General features: G+C 57.5%; 1 protein-coding gene across 1 annotated transcript; it reads right to left on the bottom strand.

Moving 5' to 3' along the window:
• Positions 1 to 8,037: 8,037 nt before the first annotated feature.
• Positions 8,038 to 12,812, bottom strand: Dlx3 (distal-less homeobox 3). The gene is made up of 3 exons (XM_004859669.3): positions 12,341 to 12,812; positions 11,218 to 11,408; positions 8,038 to 9,851 (listed from the first exon to the last, which is right to left on the bottom strand). Exons 1-3 carry the CDS (start codon positions 12,663 to 12,665, stop codon positions 9,504 to 9,506), a joined length of 864 nt encoding a protein of 287 aa, XP_004859726.1. The 5' UTR covers positions 12,666 to 12,812; the 3' UTR covers positions 8,038 to 9,503.
• Positions 12,813 to 19,693: the final 6,881 nt, after the last annotated feature.

Below are 19,693 nucleotides of genomic sequence, written 5' to 3'. Positions count from 1 at the left end.
TCTTTTCCCCCTGGGGCCCCAGGATCCATTCTGGCCTGCTCACCCCTCTCCCGAGTCTGGTCCCCCCATCTCTGGGGGAAACAGAGTCAGCTCAAGGGGTGGAGAGAGGAGAGAGGGGTGGGGCGTGTGGCCCTTGCCCAGGTCCTGCCCCTCCACTGCCCCCCAGGCCCACGCAGGGCACCAGCCCACTACCCTCACTGGACTCTGGTGGGAGCTGCTTGCTCTGTCCCTGCAAGCCAGGGCCTGCCACAGGCTCATCCTCCCAGTCCTGGAGCCAGCCGCCGCCGGGAATTCTTTGCTCCAACAGATCCCTGGGGAAGCCAGACTGCATAGCCCACTGACAACGTGCCTCTGCCTGGCTCCTGTCACATTCCCCAAGCACAGGGGGATCTGTTGGAGCCACCTTGTGACCCCAGGTCTTTCCCTCACCTCTTCAGGGCCTTCTCCCTGCCTCTCTACACCCTGGATTCTGCCTAGGGATGCATCCTGGCTTTGGGTCCTTGGGTAGCCCCATCTGAAGTGAGAAGTCTCCTCTCCAAGAGACTGGGAAGCCTCCCTGGGAAGCCTCTGGAATGTGGATGATCCGCCAGAGCCCTTGGGCCATCCACTTCACCTTTCTGGGTCTCTACTTCCGCACCTCTGCAGGGGGATAATGATCAAAATGATGTCTTCACAGGTCATGGAGACCTGGAGAGAGCACCTCGAGGAAGTTGCGAAACATACCACCTGTGCCTGCAGATAGGCGGCTTCCTCCTTCACCTGGCTGTGCCAATTCCATGGCAGCAGTGTCTTCCCTTAGCTGCCAAAGTTCCCCTCTGAGCCACCAGCTTGCCATGTAATCTTACAGAGTACAGTTCTTTCCACCTCAAGAGCACAAAATAATAAAGTGCCAGGTTCCCGAGTTCAAGTCCAACTCTATGACCTTGGGCAAGCTTCCTGACCTCACCTTCTTCACCCAGAAAATGAAGATCACACACGCTTCATAAGCCTATGGTGAGGATGAAGGCTGGGAACAGAGCTCAGTGGTAGAGCACTTGCCTGGTGTGTGTGAGGCCCTGGGTTCCATCCCCAGCACAGGGGGAAGAAGTTGTTATGAGAACAAAGTTAATTAAAACAAAAGGCACTATAATACAGCAAGGATTCGCCAGAATTATTAGTAGTATCTCCAACTACCAAGGGCCATACCCCAGCCATTTTTATTTTGATGCAGACTCTCAGTAAATTGCCCAGGCTCCCTTCAAACCTGAGATCTTCCTGCTCAGCCTTCCAGACATTCACCACCACACCAGGCTGGTCAGGAGGGATCTTATCCAAGCATCCCTCTGTTGTTCTTCTCTGCTTGGTGGTGGGAGATCTCTGTTCCCATTAGACATCTTTTTGGGCTGAGGACCATTTGTGAGTGGAGCCCTGATATGGGCTGTCTTCCCAGATGCCCAGCAGCACAGGCGGTAGTAGACAGAAGCTGCTTTGTATGAGAGGAGGAAGCTGTATCAGAGGCAGCTAGAGGATGAGGAGGTTCTTCTGGGACAGTCCCTGTGCACCTCGGGGGGAAGATACCTGAAGAGGCGGGGTCATTCAGGGCCTGCCTAGTTCACAGCTAAGAGGGAGGCAGACAAGGCCCTGACATCCTCATTCATGAACTACTACCCTTCTAGTAACCATAAAACCCTCCCTCCCCTCCCCCCTCCCCCCCCTTCCTCCCTTCTTCTCCCCCTCTTTCTCTCTTGGTCTTGGGGATTGAATCCAAGGCCTCCTACATTCTAGGCAAGTGCTCTACCACTGTGCTATCTATATTCTCAGCCCCCAAAGCAACTTCTTTGTACTACTATTTGATCAAATACCTAGAAAACTCAAGAAACTAGAAAGGTGCAAAAGAAATAAAAAACTTCTAGAATTAAATGAATTTGGGTAAAGTGGCTGAATACAAGATAAATAAAGACAGCGAGAACTGTTCTCTAGCATAGCAATAAACTAGGAAAAACGTTCCTTTTTATTTTTGAGATAGGGTCTCGCTGTGTAGTTCAGGCAGTCTTGAACTCACTATGCAGCCCAGGCTGGCCTTGACTCTTGAGCCACCATGTCCGGCTAAAACATTCCTCTTACAATGGCAACATAAAACAACAAGATACTGTAAGTACATAGATGTGGAGAGCAGCTCTTTAGCTAATCAGTAGCTGAAAAATATCAGTACTGCCACTGTCCTTTCAGGGGTGCTAAGCACATGGCTTTGTTGTAGGTGACCATCCTTCTATTATATCACAGCAGACTTACATTGGAATTAAGCATCCTTTGGTTTTGTTTTTTTGGTTTTTTTTCCTGGTACTAGGGATTGAACTTGGGTCCTTGTGCTTTCGAGGCAGGCGGCGGAACCACTGAGCTAAATCCTGGGCCCCTACACTGGAATTAAGAAACCACTTTCCTGCCAGGCATGGAGGTACACACCTATAATCCCAGCACTCAAGAAATTGAGGCAAGAAGATTGCTGTGAATTTGAGGCCATCCTGGATTACATAGTGAGCCCAAGGCCAGCCTGAATTATAGAGTGAGGCCTTGTCTCAAAAAAAAAAGAAAGCACTTTCCCAATAGAAGAACAGCCAGCTAGGGACTTACTAAGGTGCCTAGGATTTCCTAGGCCAATTGAGAAGTCTTGACTGCCTAGGGCTGATTTAGTTGAAAGCTGACAGTAAAGTTTGTTGAGTTGCCATCATTGTGCCAAGCTTTGTGCTGCATCTTTTATGTGTTATCTCATTTAACTTCCCCAGCAGCCCTATAAGAGAGATATGATTGACTCTAGTCTATTGGTGAGAGAAAGTAAGGTTCAGAGAGGGCTGGTGACAGACCTGAGATTGCACAGCCTGTGAGCTCCCCTGTGAGATGGCATAGCATGATGATGGCAGTGGCCTTAGAGTTGTAAGGAATTTAGATGAGACTGCCTGTGAAAGCTGCTTGCATAGGGCCCAGCACACAGTAGGTCCTCACTTGGCACCTTCCCTGCCCCCACGGTGGAGGATCCATCTGCTCTTAGGAACAGTTTCCTTCTGGCCCCTTCCTTCCCTGTCTGGCTCCTGTGCCCTCCAGCTGGCTGTGGGACTTCAGCAGGGGCCCCTCCTCCCTGTGCTGAGAACACCTCACCCTCCTGTCCCCATCAGTGATTCCTGAGCCAGGGCCAGGCCTGACTGGCCCTGGGGGTGGGTGTGGGACAGTGCCACACGCATTGCATGACGTGGCGGACACACTGCGTGCGCGAGGAAGGGCGCTGCTGCCGTTTGCCAGGTGCATGGAGGGGGCACCCCCCACCCCCCACCCCCGCTTCTCCCCGTCCCTCCCCTGCCCGGCTAATCCTCAGGGCGTGGAGTCTTGCTCCCTGCTTACTCAGCACACCCTTCCAATCCTGCTCCAATTTGCCCTGGGAGACAGGAGAGGAATTTGGACCTCGGGGCTCCACCTCCCCTCTGTCCCCCTCCCCAGCTCTGCCTCCACCCAGAGTGCTTGTCCTGGCTGCCCCCCATTCTCTGACTCTCCACCTCTGGCAGAGGGACCCCAGGCCCTTCCTTAGTGTGTCTGAGGCCTCTGAGCTTCCCAGGGCTCCCCTGGTCAGCAGACCAAGTCCCCCACCCCCAGGAAGCCTCTGCCATTTACGGTCCAGGTGGACAGAAAGACAGAGCTGGACTTCCGGGGCCTGCAGCCACCTCCCTGGGGCCACCTCCTTGTTATCCAGAGCCCGAGCTTAGCTCTCCAGAGGTTAGTGGGTCCTGTCCAGGTGTGGCTGGGGTGGGCAAGGAGCCCCACTGCCTCTCCTTCACTGTGTGACCCTGGGAAGTCACACAGTGTCTCTGGGCCTTCGTCCTGACGGCTGGAGGATGAAATGCAGCTGTGCAGGACTGAAAATTGGGTGTGGGTGTTCCTCTGGTCACTTTTTACCCTGGCAGCCTCGACAGGGGCAGTTACTGTGCCCTCGGCTCTGATGCTGAGAGGGGACAGTGTGAGGGGCCCCAGAGAGCTCTAACGTGTCCTGTATTTATCCATGCACCTGACGTCCCCTGAGCGCCCTGCTCCTTCAGCCCAGGTGAGACACCAGCCCAGGTGAACAGGCCCAAGTCCCTGCCCTTGTTCCTGGTGACCCCAGGGACCTTGGTTAAAAGGTGGCCCTGGGACCCTTGCCTTCCAACCCAGCAACCCTCCCCAGGCAGAACAAAATATGCTGCGAGGCTCATGCCTGTGTGACAAACCTGGGACGAGCAGCAAAGAAGGCACCACGTAAGCCAGGCCTGGGCAGAGCTGGCCACAGAGGCCTAGAAGGAGTCAAGACTTGGTGGTGACAAGGGTGACAAAGGTGAAAGACTGGGGCTGGGACCCAAGCTGGAGTTGCAGGAAGGTTTCCCCAGGAAATGACCGGTGAGCACAAGGCCTTCTGGGAAGGGGGCGCAGGGCCCCTGGAGGAGCTTGGCTGGCCGGGCCGGCCCGACTTCTGGCCCTAGCCTGCTCCCCAAAGCGCCTCCCTCTGTGCCCGCTTGCCCGGAGCCCCACTAGAGCCCTCATCAGCTTCCTGCCCCCTTCCCTGGGGCTGAGGAAGCTCATCTCCAAGCACTTTTTGGCTTCTCTGTCTCAGGCTGTTGGGTGGTTGGTAAACAGCTTATTAAGGTGATTAACTCGGCAATTAAAGCTCGAACAACAGCGGCCAGGGTGCCGGCTGAAGGTCCCCCCTCCTTCCCTCCATCCCCTCTGGGCTGAGTTGATGCAACCCTGCTGCCTTGGCCAACCAGGGCCCATACCTTGGGGCTGGGAAGCTGGGCTGAGGCTGGGGTGCAGGGGTCCCCGCTCAGCTGCTCCCCATCTCTCTCCGGATCCCAGCCTCAGAGTGGTGGGTGCTCTGCCGGGTTGGAGGAAGTGGTGGTGACATGTGGGGGGGGAGCGAGTTCAGATGGGAATTGGGTGAGGTCTCTAAGGTCCCCTAGAAAAGAACCTGGGGCACCACCAGACCGGGTTGGAGACCCCTGCAGCGGGGCACCCCTGAGATGCCGGGTACTTTGACCACGACCTTTCTGCGAGCTGAGTGCCCAGGAAGGCATCCAGGGGCCTCTTCGTCTGTTCCTGTCCTCCCTTCAGCACTGGCCTGGCACGTGGAGTCCCGGGGTGAGAGTCACTCTGCCGATGAGGTCCCTGGGGAGACCGTTCCCTAGACCCTCCTCACCTTCGCCTGTTGCATTCCCTTCTTCTTTCCGGGCATAATACAGATGCTACCTCTTCTGGCCCTGGAGCTCCTAGCACAGGGTTTGTGCCTTCCTTTCCCAGGCTTTGGCCATCTGACAGATAGCAAGTGCTCAATAAATATGGGCTGATTCGTTCCAGGGCCTTCACACTGAGCTGCATCTCCAGCCCTTTTCTTATTTTACATTTTGAGACAAGGTTTCATTACATTGCTAAGTTGCCCAGGCTGGGCTTGTATTTGGGATCGTCCTGCCTCAGCCTCCCAGAATGCAGGCATGTGGAATTACAGGCCTGTGACACCAGGTCCAGCTGACTCGCTGCTTTCTGAGTGTACCTAGATATGATAGATCAACCGATGGGGTAGCAGGACTCACCAAGCGCTGGGTACTTGGTAAGCATTTCACCCTGCTTATGCAGTGTAATTCTCTCTGCAGCTTAGCTAGGTAGGTGCTTTGCAGATGAGGAAACTGAAGTTTAGAAAGGTCAAGTGACTTCCCAAAGTCACACAGCCAGCAGAGGGGTGGAGGCAGGATTCAAATCCAGGTCTGCTGACTCTGGCTCGAACATTCCCAACTACAGTGTGGAGCTTTTCGAAGACCTGCCCAGGGAGGAAACCCTGGCCTCCCCTCCAATTCTCCTCCCCTAAGAACCCAGGGAGGAGGGGGTGGAGCTTCAAGTGCTTCAGCTCTCTGTCCTCTGCCCCAGACATCTTGGGAAACTGATGCAGAAAAGCCCCCAGTAAGAGCACTTGTTCCCTGTACAGACCTGGGTTCAAATCTCACACTGTCAAATAGCTTTGGTATGTGACCTGGAAGGAACTGAGCCTCTTCCTTATTTTTCCTTCCTTCCTTTTTCTTTTTGTGCTGGACTTCAGACCCAGGGCTGCACGCTAAGCACGTGCTCTCCTTCTATGGCCTCAGTTTTCTCATCTGAAAAATGGGCCCTGTACTCACTCACCAAGCTGTTGCGTGAGGATCACATGCAAAGTGCCTGGCAGAGTAGCAGGTCAGCAAATGCCAGCTGAGCTGTCACTGAAACTTGGAGAACTGTGACCCTCGGGGCAGCCAGGGGTTCCCTAGCCTTCCCCTTTCTTCTCCAAGGTTGTCACGAGGTAGTAGGTGTTGTCAAGGAGCCCCGGTAGCAGCTGTGTCGCCCCAGCCTTGCATGCTGCCCGGCCCCCGCCCAAGCCCCTCAGCAGGGTGGTGAAGAGGGTGACCCTGGGGCCCAGAGAGGAAGAAGGAGAGGCCAGGGGTGGGGCTGACCCCCTTGGAAGAGGTCACCTGGGCAGTTAGGCCCGCCAGACAGAGCAGGGAGGAATTAGGGAGGTTGCAACACCCTTTCATCTGCCTGCCTGCCCAGCCTCCTCTCTCTTCCTCTCTTTCTGCCCTTTTTCCCTTCTCCCTCCCTTTGCTGGCAGCCCAGCCCTAATAAAATGCAGTGTCTCCAGCGAGTCTGCCCGGCTGCCGCCTCCTGCTCCTGCTGCTGCTGCACGCAGCCCTCAAACCAAACTGCTCAGCTTGCCCCGCCTGGCAGCTGCCACTTAACCCTCGCCAGCCCGCTGGCGTTCGTGGGCTGAGGCCTCCTGAGCCCTTCTGGAGGGTCTTGTGGATCCAGCCTCAGCGTGGCAGGACTGTCCACCGAGGAAGGCACTCTGCACCCTGAGGCCCTTGCCTTCTCATCCCTCCTTGGCTTGGTGCCCCCCAAGATCCTCAGACACCAGTAGGGTGAGGATTGTTATCCCATTCCACAGATGGGGACGCCAAGGGGCTGGCTGTGAGGTTCTCAGCTGGGCTGGGTCACTTTGGCTGCTGGGTGGTGTTGCTGATTCTTTAAACAAGATTTTCCACTGCAGGGAGCTGTCTTTGCATCTGCCCCTGCCTCTGCCTCTGCCTGCGTGCGTGCGTGCGTGCGTGCGTGCGTGCGTGATGCCCGAGTGACTTCAGTGTGTTTCTGTGCTTGCATGTTGCGGTCCCGGATCTCCCTGAGCGTCGTGGCTTTGACTTTGCTCCACCTGTGTGATGCTACTGTGTCTCAGCTGTGTGTCTGGGTCCTTAGAGGTCCCTGCAGATGACAACCTCCTGGCCTCAAGTGGGAGCACATGGATGGGTGACAACAGAGAGCTGTCACCCTATGTCAGACAGCGAGCTCCACAGTGTGTGCCTGTGTTCACGCTGTCCCTATCTGTGCCCAGACGTGGCCCTCCCCGCCCTCTCTCGCCCCAGCTCTGGGCGGCAGGGGGGCAAGGTCCTGAGGTCGAGCCCTCCCTGAGCAGGTGAACACAGACTTCACCTCACCCTTTTGTTCCTCTCCCAGCCTGGCGGGGTCCCCACCAGCTGTGGGAGCAGCGGGGTTTCCCCTGCCTGAGGCCCCACCCTCACCCCAAGCTGGGAGGGACAGATGGGAGTCGAGGGGCCGGGAGTGCCTGGGTGTGGAGATGGGGTTTACACGCGTGTGCAAGCATGTCTGCGTGTGAGCTCAAGATCAAAGAGCAGCCCCGAGGTGACCTGGCAGTGGCGGTGGCAGAGGGCAGCTGGCTGACAGAGAATGCCACGCTGCCGAGGGAGCAGAGCCGAGTCAGGGAGGCCACAGCTGGGAGCCTCCTGCCCGGCCCTGCCCGGCCCTGCCCAGATCAGGGCCAGCCATGGGGCCAGGGGCACCTGCCACCTGTGGCCAGCATCCCAGCAGTGAGGTCCCCCACGAGCCCTGTCTCCCCCAGCCGCTAGCCCCTGGAGCCTCAGAGGTCCCCAAGTCCCAGGCCTCCCCCCCAAGAGCTGCCTGCCACCAGCCTCCTGTTCAAAGAGCACAGTGGTTCCTTTCTTCTTTTTTATTAACATTACATATAAAGATGGGTCCAGTGAGGAAGCAGAACTGAGGCGGCCAGGAGCCTTCTGGTGGGAGCTGGCTCCATTCCTGTCCCAGGTGGGACTTGGAGACCTACCACTTCTCTCCTCGCCCCTACACCTCCCACGAAACCCAAATCCAGCCGGAGCCCACGTCCTTCTCCTCTCAACGCAAAGGGAGGATCCATCCAGGAGAAAAAGGGTCACATAAATAGGAAACCACAGGAGGGAGGAGGCCGCTTCTCTCTTGCTCTTAAAAAAAAATACATACTCTCTATATATAGCTACAGTCCTTTAGCTCTCTTTTTCTTCGATGTTTTACCACATCAGGGGTGGAGATGAGTTAGCTTTGGGGGGACGCTGGCCAGGGAGGGGCACCACCAGCAGCCCTCCTGCCAGCCACCCCTCACCCTAAGGCACTGGGTCACAGCCCTCCCCTTCCCGCCGAGCACCGCACTCACCCCGAATTCTCCAGCTCAGCAGAGCTATCTATTTCCAAGGCCACCGGAAAGGGGGTCTCGAGGCGTTTGTCTCGCCTAGCATGTCTCTGTGGAGATCTGGGCTTTGGCGCCCAACCTGCCAACTTATTGGAGAGGAGGAGGAGAGGCGGGGAGGCGGAGGAGGACTGAGCTGCCCACCAAAGGGGAGATTTAGTCCTATCTGGTAACAATGCCCTTTGTTGTCTTATTTTTCAACAGCTTTTAAAACCAAGGTTGTGCAAAGTCCTGTACATGGAGAAGAAACGGGGCCCTTAGGAGAAGCAAAGGAGATGCCCTCCCAGCAGACAGGGAAGGGGTGATGGCTTCTCTAATTCTTCCCCCAAAAGCCCCCAGATAGTGAAAGAGTCCCTCACTTGGGGCGTTTTCTTTGGTTTAACCCTCAAATCTTGAATGAGGGCTAGAAGTGCGGGGGCCGGGGTAAGGCTGACTCCCCACCCTGTGTCCAAGGCATGATGTCCAATGTCTTTTTGGCAGAAGGGCCATGCAGGAAGGGGAGGCCCCAGGTTGTTTAGGAGGAGCCCAGCGTGGCAGGGGTCAGGATCCATCGTGCCTGACGTGGCGCCCCAGCCCAGGCTCAGCTTGCAAACACTCCCAGTGTCCCTGTCCCCTGGTCTCCAGTCTGGGGAGCGGTTGGGTTTGACATGCTCGGAAGTGATGAGCCATTAAAGCAAGTCCAGGCTCCCAGAGCAGAAGGGGCACCACGGTTCCCCCTGGGGTGAATGTGCCCACATCTGGAGGGGCACCCCAGTTCTAAGCAGGGCGAGGGAGGTTCAGGGGTCAGTCTGGGTCCGTGCCAATTTCATCTGGAAATTCTTGGGTCCCTGGAGAAGGGGCAGGGGAGGGGAAAGCTGGCCTTTCTTTCCCCTGTGCTCCTCGGTGATTCCTGAGTGTTGCGAGGACGGAGGCACTTCTGCCTGGTCCCGGGTCCTTCAGCGGGGCACAGGCCGGGTGGGGCTCAGTACACAGCCCCGGGGTTGGGTGGGGGTCCCGGGGAGGCGTGGTGCAGGGTGGCTGGCTGTGGCGGCTGCTGCTGTAAGGGGGGTCCGCTCAGGTTCTGTGCATGGTACCAGGAGTTGGTGGGGTCGTCCAGGTAGCTGGGGGAGGCACTGTACGGGAGCGGCGGGGGCAGCTGGCTTCGGGCAGGGGCCGGCGTGGAGTGGGAGGAGGTGTCCCAGAGGGCTGGCGACGGCGGGGAGTTGCAGGCCATGGAGTCGCTGTTGTTGGGGCTGTGCTCCAGAGGCACCTCCCCGTTCTTATACAGCTTCTTGAACTTGGAGCGGCGGTTCTGGAACCAGATTTTCACCTGGGCCGGAGAAGAAAGGGGCAGCTGGTTAGCATTCAGGATGCGGATGGAAGCCCCACCGGAAATCCAGCATGGACCACGGACGAGGCCCTGCCAGCACCTGATGTCACCCAGTGAAAACCAGGTGAAACCAGGCTGCCACAGTCCCAGGCCAGCAACCCTTTCCACCTATCTAGAACCAAGGCCGGGCACATTTGACGGCCTGGCCCAGGTTCTGATCTGCTAGGTGTGACCTCGGGCATGCTGCTTAACCCCTGTGGTCTTGCCTTCCTCTCCTCTGCAAGATAGGGACAGGCACAGCAGTGTTACCTCATAGGGTCACTATGGGGCTCAAGTAAACTAGGACACTTGAAAAACTCAGACCGGCCCAGTATACAGCAAACACTCAGTAGCCCAATAGACCAGGTGGGAGATGGGCAGTTTGTGACATTTCATTCACGTTAGCTGCCATAAACAGAGGCGAGAAAATACACAAACACACACCCACACACACATTTCCATGCCCAGCCACGTACCCACTCACAGTTTCACACAGAGACAGCAGCATACAGAGCGCCGCACACACAGATCCACCCAGGTAAACAACGCACGGACCCACCCACGTTCACACACGCGCTCCGGCGCCAGGTCCTCTTGGGTTCAGGCTCGTAATGGGGGTGACCTGGGGATGCAGGAGCAGGTGAGCCACGGTTCCCCAAATTTCCCCTGGGGTATCTCCCCATCCCCCTGCCACTCCCCACCCCATGACTGGCACAAACAATGAATCAGCTCCTCACCGGGTGACCCAGATTCCCGGAGGACAGGGCTCCACGCAGCCGAAACCGAGGCCGGCCTGCCAACACCTGCAGCCAGCCAGGCGTCCTCACTCCTCCCCTGAGCAGGGACAGGCTGCTGGGGTGGCTGGGGCTCCCTGTCCTGACTCCTGGCAGAGGCAGGGCTGAGCTGAGCACTTGGGGTCAGAGCAAGAACGGGGTGTCTTAGCCCCAGGGTGTGTTTGGGCCAGTCCTCAAGGGTCGCATGCTCGCGTGTGCACAGACCCTGATGTGCAAGCAAACGCACATGCCCACCTGTCCCTGTGCCCAGGTACACCCTTGCATACCCACACAGCCTCGGGGAAAAGCGCAACATGGACTCCTATGATTCCAACCACACAGCTGGGGATCTCGGAAACCCGGCATGGGATCACAGCGGCACCCCCTACACACTAAAGCAGAACCTTTCCACGGAATCAGATTTGAAGTCCTCTACACTACAGGCAAGCGTTCCCGGAGCCTGCAGGGCCCGGAACGTCTCAGCTGTGCCCGGGGCCTCTGGGGTCCTGCGTGCTCTCACCGGTCCCCCAAGCCCTCGACGGCCCAGTACCAACCTGTGTCTGCGTGAGGCCCAGCTGTGCAGCCAGCTCGGCGCGCTCAGGCAGCGCCAGGTACTGGGCTTTCTGGAAGCGGCGCTGCAGGGCGGCCAGCTGGTAGCTGGAGTAGATGGTGCGCGGCTTTCGGACCTTCTTGGGCTTCCCGTTCACCATGCGCACCTCGGCTTCCGGCTCCTCCTTCACCGACACTGCAGGGACGCACGGGTGGGGGGCAGTTCAGCCTCGGCCTGCGACCCTTGCGCCCTCCGGGCCCCTCAGGACGGCGCCCCCTCCCGCGCTCCCGGCCTGCCCCGGCCCGCGCCGAGGAGGGAGCCGCGGCTACAGAGCCGGGCCGGGGGCCGCCCACGACGCGGCGCTCCCAGCCCCGCATCCGGCCCAGCAGCCTCCCGGGCGGGCGGCGAAGACCACGGTGCTGCGCCCCGACGCCCTGCGGTCGCCGCTGCTGGGGCCCCAGTCCCCCCCCCCCGGGTTGGGGGCTGCTTCTCCCCTCGCCCTCTGCAGCCCTCCCCATCCTGTCTATTTTAGAGTAGTTTTTGATTTTCAGAAAAGTCCCAGGAATACTTTTCTTTCTTTCCTTCTCCCCGTTTCTTTCCTTTCTCCTTTCGTTCCCTTTCCTTCTCTCGTTTTCTTCCTTCTTTGTCTGCCTCCTTCCTCCCTTCCTCTCCCCCGCAACTCTCGCTGTCTCCACTTTTCTTTCTCGCCTTCTCCATCTCCAGTCCCTTCCGAGCCCCCTAATTTTGCTGTCCTTCTCCTTGCACCCCCCGCTCCTCTGGGTCTCCCCAGTCCAAGTCCCGGGCAGGGCCCTGGAACCACGGGTCCCCGCGAGATGCCCGCGGTCGTGGGGCTCCCGGGAGGCCGGAGCCCGCTCCTCGCCTCGAAGCCCACCCGGGTCCTCGCTGAGCCCGTGGCTCGCAGCGCGACCCCGCGCCGGGGTCGTTCGCAGCCTCGGGACAGGGCCAGGAAGGTCGCCTTCCCGCGGGGGTCATCCGGCCGCCCCCTCCGAGCCCAGGCAGTACATTCTTGCCCCGGAGCGATCCCTAGGCTCAGCTTCAGTCCCCGCCCGCCCGTCTCGGCGCCGGGAACCTTCCCCGGCCCGCGCCCTCCCGGCGCCCGCCCTCACCTGGGTCCTGGGCGGGCAGCGGCTGCTCGCGGTAGGCGCCGTACTGCCGGTAGGAGGCCCCGTAGGTGTATTCCGACTTGGGCGAGTAGGCGCCCGTGCCCGCGAGCCCGTTGAGGTTGAACTGGTGGTGGTAGGAGTAGGGGTTCACCGTCTGCCCGTACGGCTGGCCCGAGTAGTAGTCGTGCTGCGGCGCGCTGTAGTAGCCCAGGTCGGTGACCGAAGACTCGGGCAGGGTGGGCGAATCCTTGGAGCCCGCATGGCAGCTGAGCGAGCTGGAGATGTCGGTCAGGATGCTGCTGAGCTTGCGATCGAAGGAGCCGCTCATGCTGGCGGGCGCCGCACCCCCAGGCTGGCTCGGCGAGGACGGGGGCGCGCGCGGGGAGGGCTGGCCGTGTCTCTCGGGGAGGGGGCGGCCGAGGGCGCCTAGACCATCGCCGGCCGTCGGGCGGTCGCTTCGCGTCCCAAGCCACAAATGCAGCCAGCTCCGCCCGGCCAGCCGGTTATAGACTCAATGTTGGAGTCGCAGAGGGAGGCTCCTGCGCGCTGATTGGCTGCGAGTCCTGCCTTCCAGGCAAAACATGCCTAGGCGCTCTCGCTCCCCCCATTCTTTGTTGTTACCCAAAACGAAGGCGGACACACACACACACACACACACACACACACACACACCCCACGGCTCGTTTCTCCTACAGCTCCAGCCCAGAGAGCCCCTCTGAATGAGGAGTGGGGGTGAATGCAGGCCTCCCCGAATCTGTCTGTCTGTTTCTTCTTGGCTGGGGGTGGGCTTAGAGGAGATGAGGAAGGAGGGGAATTTTCCCACTTGGGGTTTGTGGCAAGAGGTGGCCCGAAGTGATGTGTGTGTGTGTGTGTGTGTGTGTGTGTGTGTGTGTTCACTATGCTAATAACAGGCAAAGTGGTGAGGACCCAGGGTTCGTGAAATCTTAATCTCTCTTAAAATAAAGAGGAAAAGAATTTCTAGGTTGAAGAAAATGTTTGAGATATTAATATATTATCTTTAGAGTAGTGCAATCGTAAAATGATTTTTTAAAAATTGAGGACTCACCAGGCAAAAGCACTTTGGGTTTACAGAAATCCTAAGTTGACCCTGGGAGCATCCTACGGGGTTACCCTGTGTGGGTTTAGGGGCTGAGGGGAGGGGGAAGGGGATGCCTCAGCTGCCTCCAAACTGTGGGTGCACGGTTCCAGCGATGACTGTGGCCAAGGAGGGGGCAGAGACCTGGGCTCCGCAGGAGTTCTGCAGGACACGGACTGAACCTAGCTTCAGCAGTCTGAGGGCAATTCAAAGCAGAATGGGACAGCACTGGTGCCTGGCTGCGTGACGTGACGATTTCACGTGCCCACAGCGCATAGGTGGACCCACGAGCACGCGTGTGTGTGAGATGTAGCAGTGCGTGGGGCGGGGGCTCAGGCAGTGGGAGCAGAGGGCTGTGGGAGCCACGCTAGGTGTGATGCGCAGGTGTGGAGACCTCAGTTCCTTCCTAGTCCCAGCAGCTGGGAGCCACAGCGCTCCATCACGAGGGCCCTGACGATGAACGGGCTCCTTTTTCTGGGGACCCCCAACTCCTTGTCCTGCTGGCCTGCAAAACCCAGTTCGCAAGTCATCCTGGCCGTTCCCGACGCCTGGTTCATTTCTTCCTTCCATCCCACTTCTGCTCCCTGCCTGCCTTCAGAAGAGGGGGAAGCTTCTCCCAATCTCACTTCTTAGCTCGCCCCCCAACCCGCTCCTTGTTCTCCTGCCCGCGGGCCCGCCCTAGCCCGGCTGGGCCCGAGGACACGCAGTGCCAGCGCGCCACCTCGTGGTCACTTGTGGGCTCTGCAGCCTCCCCGAGCCCAGCGTCTCGCCGGGCCCGGGGGAGGGGTCTCCTGCGAAGACCCGGCCAGTTCAAGAAGCATGCGTGGGTCTCCACGTCCCTGTCCAAAACCAGAGCCTGCAGCACGAGAGCGGTAGCTGGCGGGGACAGGGTCGCCTTACGCGCCCAGGGACAGGAGCCGGTGCGCGCCGAGCCCGCGCCCTGGGGCGGCCGCCGCGTGGGAAAGGTGGGGGCGGGGGCGCGAGGGCCGCGCTATCTGTCTATCTGCGCGTCCCGCAGCGCCTATCGCCCGCCGCTCCGAGCCCGTGGCGGGGCGAGTTGCCACCCGCTCTAGATGCCGTCTGTTCTGCTGCCAAGAAGGCGCCTTGAGAGCCCGCGGCGCAGGGGCAGGGAGGGCACTGGGCAGGGGGGCGCCGCCCCTGGGGTGGCAGGGGAGGGGGCGGGGCCTGACCTGGACCCCCAGCCCCCCACGGGGAAGGGACAGCGCCGGGCAGGCCCTTCTCCGGCCCATTCATTCCTCATCTGCGCCTTGGCACTCCGCCCCCTCTGCAGCCGGGGCTCCTGAGCAAAGCAATGGGGGGGGGGGAGGTCAGGATAATTTTTAAGCGCCATTCTTCTGCGCTCTGGAAATTCTCAGATCTAGAAATGGACTAAAAGTGCAATATTAGGAGCTTCAACGAGTAATTAAACAACTGGTAACGTGGGGTTCACATCTGGTTCCTCGTGGCATACTGTGCCAAGGACTGCCTGTCCCACTCACCATTACCTTCCAGGCACCTAGGACAATGCTAAGTCGGTGTTTGTTGAGTGACTAAACTAAACGAGACTCCCTAACAGGGACCCCTGGCTGAGGCGAGGTGGGCTTGGCAGGAGACGGGACAGAGTCCTGAGCCTGTTGGAGGTGGGGGGCACAGAGGCAAAGGGAGAAAGGGCGGCGCCTGCTGATGTCCAGGTCAAGGCTCACAGCCCGTCCGGTCGCCGGCACCGAGGACAGCTGCTTGCTGGAACAAACTGTTCCCTGGAGCCCAAGTATCCAGTGGCCGCATCAACTGGGCTCCAGAGGGCCGGGCTTGAGGGCAGGAGTTCAGGACAAAGGCCAGCCTTGCCTGGGGAGCGGGCGCCATCTAGTGGTCACGGTGGAGAGGCGGTGAGACCCGAGGTCCGACCGCCACCTGCCGGGCAGGGCCATCGTTCCCGGAAGGAACAGGAGCCCAACTCCCGCTGAAAATTCACATCACATCCCTCCTGGGCTTCCCCCTGCCCTGCCCAACCACCTTCGGCCAGTGGCTCCTTCCTTGGGGTTCACATTTGTAAATCAAATAGTGGATTGTTTGATGGGCGCTGAGGTCCCCTCTCCTCTGATAGTCTCTGATGCCAAATTCTAGGCCTCCTGACTCCCAGGGGGACATCCCCTCACCTCCTTCCAGCTCCCTTGGAGAGGCGCCCCACTCCACGCCCTGTGGGGTTCCCATCCCCGTGGCAGACAGATCTTTAGGCTGCGCCATCCCCATGCTGGGTGCCTGGGATGTGAGGATCGAAACTCACACGATGCCCTCTCGTGGAGCCCAAGTTCTAGCGGGGAGTGGACACGCAGGCGAGCAGTTGCCTGAACGCTCGCCAGGGGCAGGAGGGTGTCTGAAGGATGGGTGAGACTTGACAGGAACAGCAGGGATGGGAGAAAGGAGCAGCCCCGGCCAAGGCCAGCGCCTTTGCAAAGGCTCACGGGACTCCTAGGCACAGCGGGGTGAGGAGAGGTGAGAGGGGTTCAGGGACCCAGAGTTCGAGCACCGAAGCCCGGAGTCGGAGCGCTGGCTTTATTTAGAGGCTGCGGGGAGGACAGAAAGGTCTGAGTCTTGGAGAGACGCGACTGGGTTGTCCTCTGGCAGCTCTGCAGGCGGATCACAGGGTCCGAGGTGTGGAAGGGCGCCTGCTCTGGAAGAGACTTCCGGGGGGTGCGTGGTCGGGAGGGTTGCGTCAAGGTCTGCTGGGAAGCAACGTCTTCCGCACTAAAAGCCTGGAAAGGAAGGCAAACGCCAGCTCCACTCCCAGCGGCGGAGACCAGTTTTGCCTAGTTTTGACTTTTATATAAACGGAAGTACAGAGTATATACTTCTTCGCGGTTGGCCTCCTCCTCTCCCTCTCCCCCTTCTCCTCCTCTTCCTTCCTCTGTGCTGGGAATCAGACTCAGGGCCTCATGCATGCTAAGCACCTGCTCTACCACTGAGCTACACCCCCAGCGTTGTATCTGACTTCTTTGGCTCAACATTGTGTTGTGAAATTTATCTTTGTATTTTTATTTATTTATTTTTGTCATATTGAGGGTTGAACCCAGGACCTTGGCCCTGCGCGACATCCCCAGCCCTTTAAACATTTTTTTATTTCGAGACAAGGTTTTGCTAAGACACTAAGTTGCCTGACTTGTGCTCAAACTTGCAGTCCTGCTGCCCCAGCCTCCCAGTGGGATTATGGGTGTGAACCACCATGCCAGGCTGAAATTTGTCCATGTTGTTAAGTATGTTTGTAATCACCCCCTGTCATCACTGTGAGTATCCCATGATGTGAATATCTAACCTATATTAATCTATCCTACTATCGATGGGCATATGGACAGTGTGTGTGTGTGTGCGTGCATGTGTGTGTGTATGTGTGTGTGTGTGTATTGCTGTTGAGTACCTGAGGGTGGAATTCTGTGTCACACGTGTACATATGTTTGGCTTTAGTAGCTACTGACAAATAGTTCTCCAAAGTGGTTGTGCCCTTAGTGCATTGTGATTGTGTGGAGTCTGAGTCTTGGGGCCCAGGGAGGGGCTGCCCAGCAGTCGCTCGCCACAGGTGACAGGGATGTGGAAAATCGGGAAGGAAGTTGGGATTGGAGGTGTGAACAGGGCGTGGTTGGCGTCTTGTAGTAAGTGGAGCCTCTGAGACGGGCGGGAAACACAGGGCCACTCAGGGTCCCAGCAGAGACCAGAGAGCGGCGGGCGGGGCCGGCGATGTTGCTGTGGACCGGTGGTTTGGCCGGGGCAGGACGAGGCCCGAGATGAGCCCGCTGGGCGACAGCGCCCTCTGGAGGAGGCGGTTGGTGACAGCGGGCAGCACCAGCTGGAAGGAAGCAGGAGAGACTTGGAGGAGCTGGGCTGGCCGCCCTGTCCCGTTGCGGCAGCTAGGGGGCGTCTGGTCCGCTGCAGGGGGCGGGAGCGAGCCATTCTAGCAGGAAATAGGGTAAAGGAGAGCGGCCCTCCGGGTAGGTAGGGAGGGGGCAGATGAGAGGGTGAGAACCGCCTTCCTCGTGCCAGGCTTAACTCGAAGCTTTCTACACACGTGAGTTCACTCACCACTCCGAAAAGCGGGCGCTCTCATTTCTCCCTTTTGGCAGAGGGAATCTGAGGCACAGAGAAGCTAAGAAAACGGTGGGGTCAAGATCTGAGTCCAGCAGGGCGACCAGGTTGGTGGTCAGCAGGTGAGGTGAGAAGTCAGGGTGTTTGTGACTTCCCTCTCTGTGCTTTTCTGTGTGTTCGAGACATCTTAGATAAAAAGAATTGTTCAAGCCACCTGGGGGTCCCACAAGGGTGGGCACGCAGAGCAGGTGTGGAGTTAAGAGCGGATGAAAAGGAGGGGGTAGGAGAAGGGGTTTCGGGAGCGTGAAGAACCATGCACAAGTCAAGGTGTAACTGGTACCTGGGCGTGGGTACCCACCTGTAATCCAAGTACTCTGGGAGGCTGGGGCAGGAAGATCACATGTTCAAGCCCATCCTGGGCAAATTAGTGACTTAGCGAGATCCTGTCTCAAAATAAAAAATAATAAAGGACAGGGAATGTAGCTCAGAGTGAAGGCTGGGGGCTAAATCCTCAGTACAAAAAAAAAAAAAAAATTCAGAATGGGAACAGCTCCATGTGGCAGCCAGGTGCTGGCTGCGGCCAGAGCTTACTGTAAAACTAACAAAACTTATGTTTCAGGGCCCCTTCTAAAATAAATAACGACTCTTTTCTCTTTGGCTATTATGTCTTTTTTTATTTTGTTTTGTACCGGAGATTGAACTCAGGGCCTTTTCTTGCAAGAACCACCAAGCTAAATCCCTGGCCCTGGCTATTATGTCTTAATCCCTGGAATCTGCAAATTTTTTTGAGGGGGGGTGTGTGCCAGGGATCGAACTCAGGACCTTGTACTTGCAAGCCAAGTGCGGTGCCACTGAGCCCTGGACCTGCAAATTTTTAATTGGAAAAAGATCTTTGAAAATAAGTCTCAGTTGAAGACTGAGGAGATGGTTCTGGGTTATCCAGTGGGGCGTGAGTGACATCACAGATGTCCCTGTGAGAGAAGCAGGGAAGAGAAGGCAGTGTGACCACAGACAGAGAGAGGTCTGGAGATGTGGCCGCCAGCCCAGGGATGGAGGCAGCCAGCAGCAGGGGATGGGACAGGGTGGATTCTCCCCCGGCTCTGGCTCAGCAAAACTGGTTTCAGACCACTGACTTCAGATGGTGAGGGGAGAACATCGGGCTGTCTTAAGCCACCCCAGGAAATGGAGACAGGACCCTTTGAGACTGGAAAGAGCCCTAATAATATGTCCACAGGGTCAGATGTTTGTGCATGAACTGGCGGAGTAAATCCAGCTTGGCTCTGGAAGCCGGAAGTGATGGTTCTTGGAGAGGAAGTAGACAAGGTTTTAGTGTCACTCAGGATGCTGGTACAGCAGGGAGGGGGCTGGGAGCGAGCTGTCAGGGTCTCGGTCCTGGGGGCTGTTAGCTCAATTGGTGGGTGCCAGACAAGGAAGGGTAGAAGTCAGTGAATTTGGAGGACAGTGGAATAAGACAAAAGAAGGAAGTAAGATAGGAAAGAAAGAAATATATGGCCTTTGTTCACAGATGACATGATATCTATACAGACAGTCCTGAAGAAGCTGGTCATGGTGGCACATGCCTGTAACCGCAGCACTCGGGAGGCTGAGGCAGGAGGATCGCTGCTACATAGTGAGACCCTGTGTCAAAAAAACTGAAAAAAATATTACTGCACACCCATTGTAATGACTAAAATCCAGAATTCTGACCCTCCCTGGAGGGTCTGATGTCTCCCTGGAGTCGGTTGTGGGGAAATAGGAAGTCTCATCTATGACACAGCTTCTTAGGAAGCTGAGCATGATCTTGCTGTATAACCCAGTAATTCTGCTCCTAGGTTTTTGCCCAAACAAGATAGAAAACTATATCCACACAAAAACTTGGACAAGAATGTTTATAGCTGCTTTCTTCATAACTGCATTCAACTAGAAGCAACCAAAACACCCTGAAGGGAATGAATGCTCAACAAACTGTGACGCATTCCTACAGTGGAATATTGCTTGGTGATGAAGAAGAAATGAGCCAACAAGACACAAGAAGACAATAGAGGAAGCTTCACTATCTATAACTAAGTGAAAGAAGCCAGTGTAAAACACAAATGCATAGCTCTGAAAAAGACAAAACAGTTTTGTTTTTTAGTTTTAGTTTTTTTGTACCTGGGATTGAACTTGGGACCTTGCGCTTGCGAGGC

This window comes from Heterocephalus glaber, unplaced genomic scaffold (genome assembly GCF_053883595.1).
Source record: "Heterocephalus glaber isolate CG9 unplaced genomic scaffold, H.glaber_assembly_v1.0 deba00001773, whole genome shotgun sequence".
NCBI lineage: Eukaryota > Metazoa > Chordata > Mammalia > Rodentia > Bathyergidae > Heterocephalus > Heterocephalus glaber.
This window is presented reverse-complemented; position numbering and strand designations above follow the sequence as displayed.

Bases quoted from the DNA above. Each gene is read 5' to 3' on its own strand.
- Dlx3 (XM_004859669.3), bottom strand. From the start codon at position 12,665: ATGAGCGGCTCCTTCGATCGCAAGCTCAGCAGCATCCTGACCGACATC. The intron at 11,409-12,340 runs GTGAGGGCGGGC...GCGTCCCTGCAG, and splicing joins GCTGCCCGCCCAGGACCCAG to TGTCGGTGAAGGAGGAGCCG. The intron at 9,852-11,217 runs GTTGGTACTGGG...TCTCCGGCCCAG, and splicing joins TGGGCCTCACGCAGACACAG to GTGAAAATCTGGTTCCAGAA.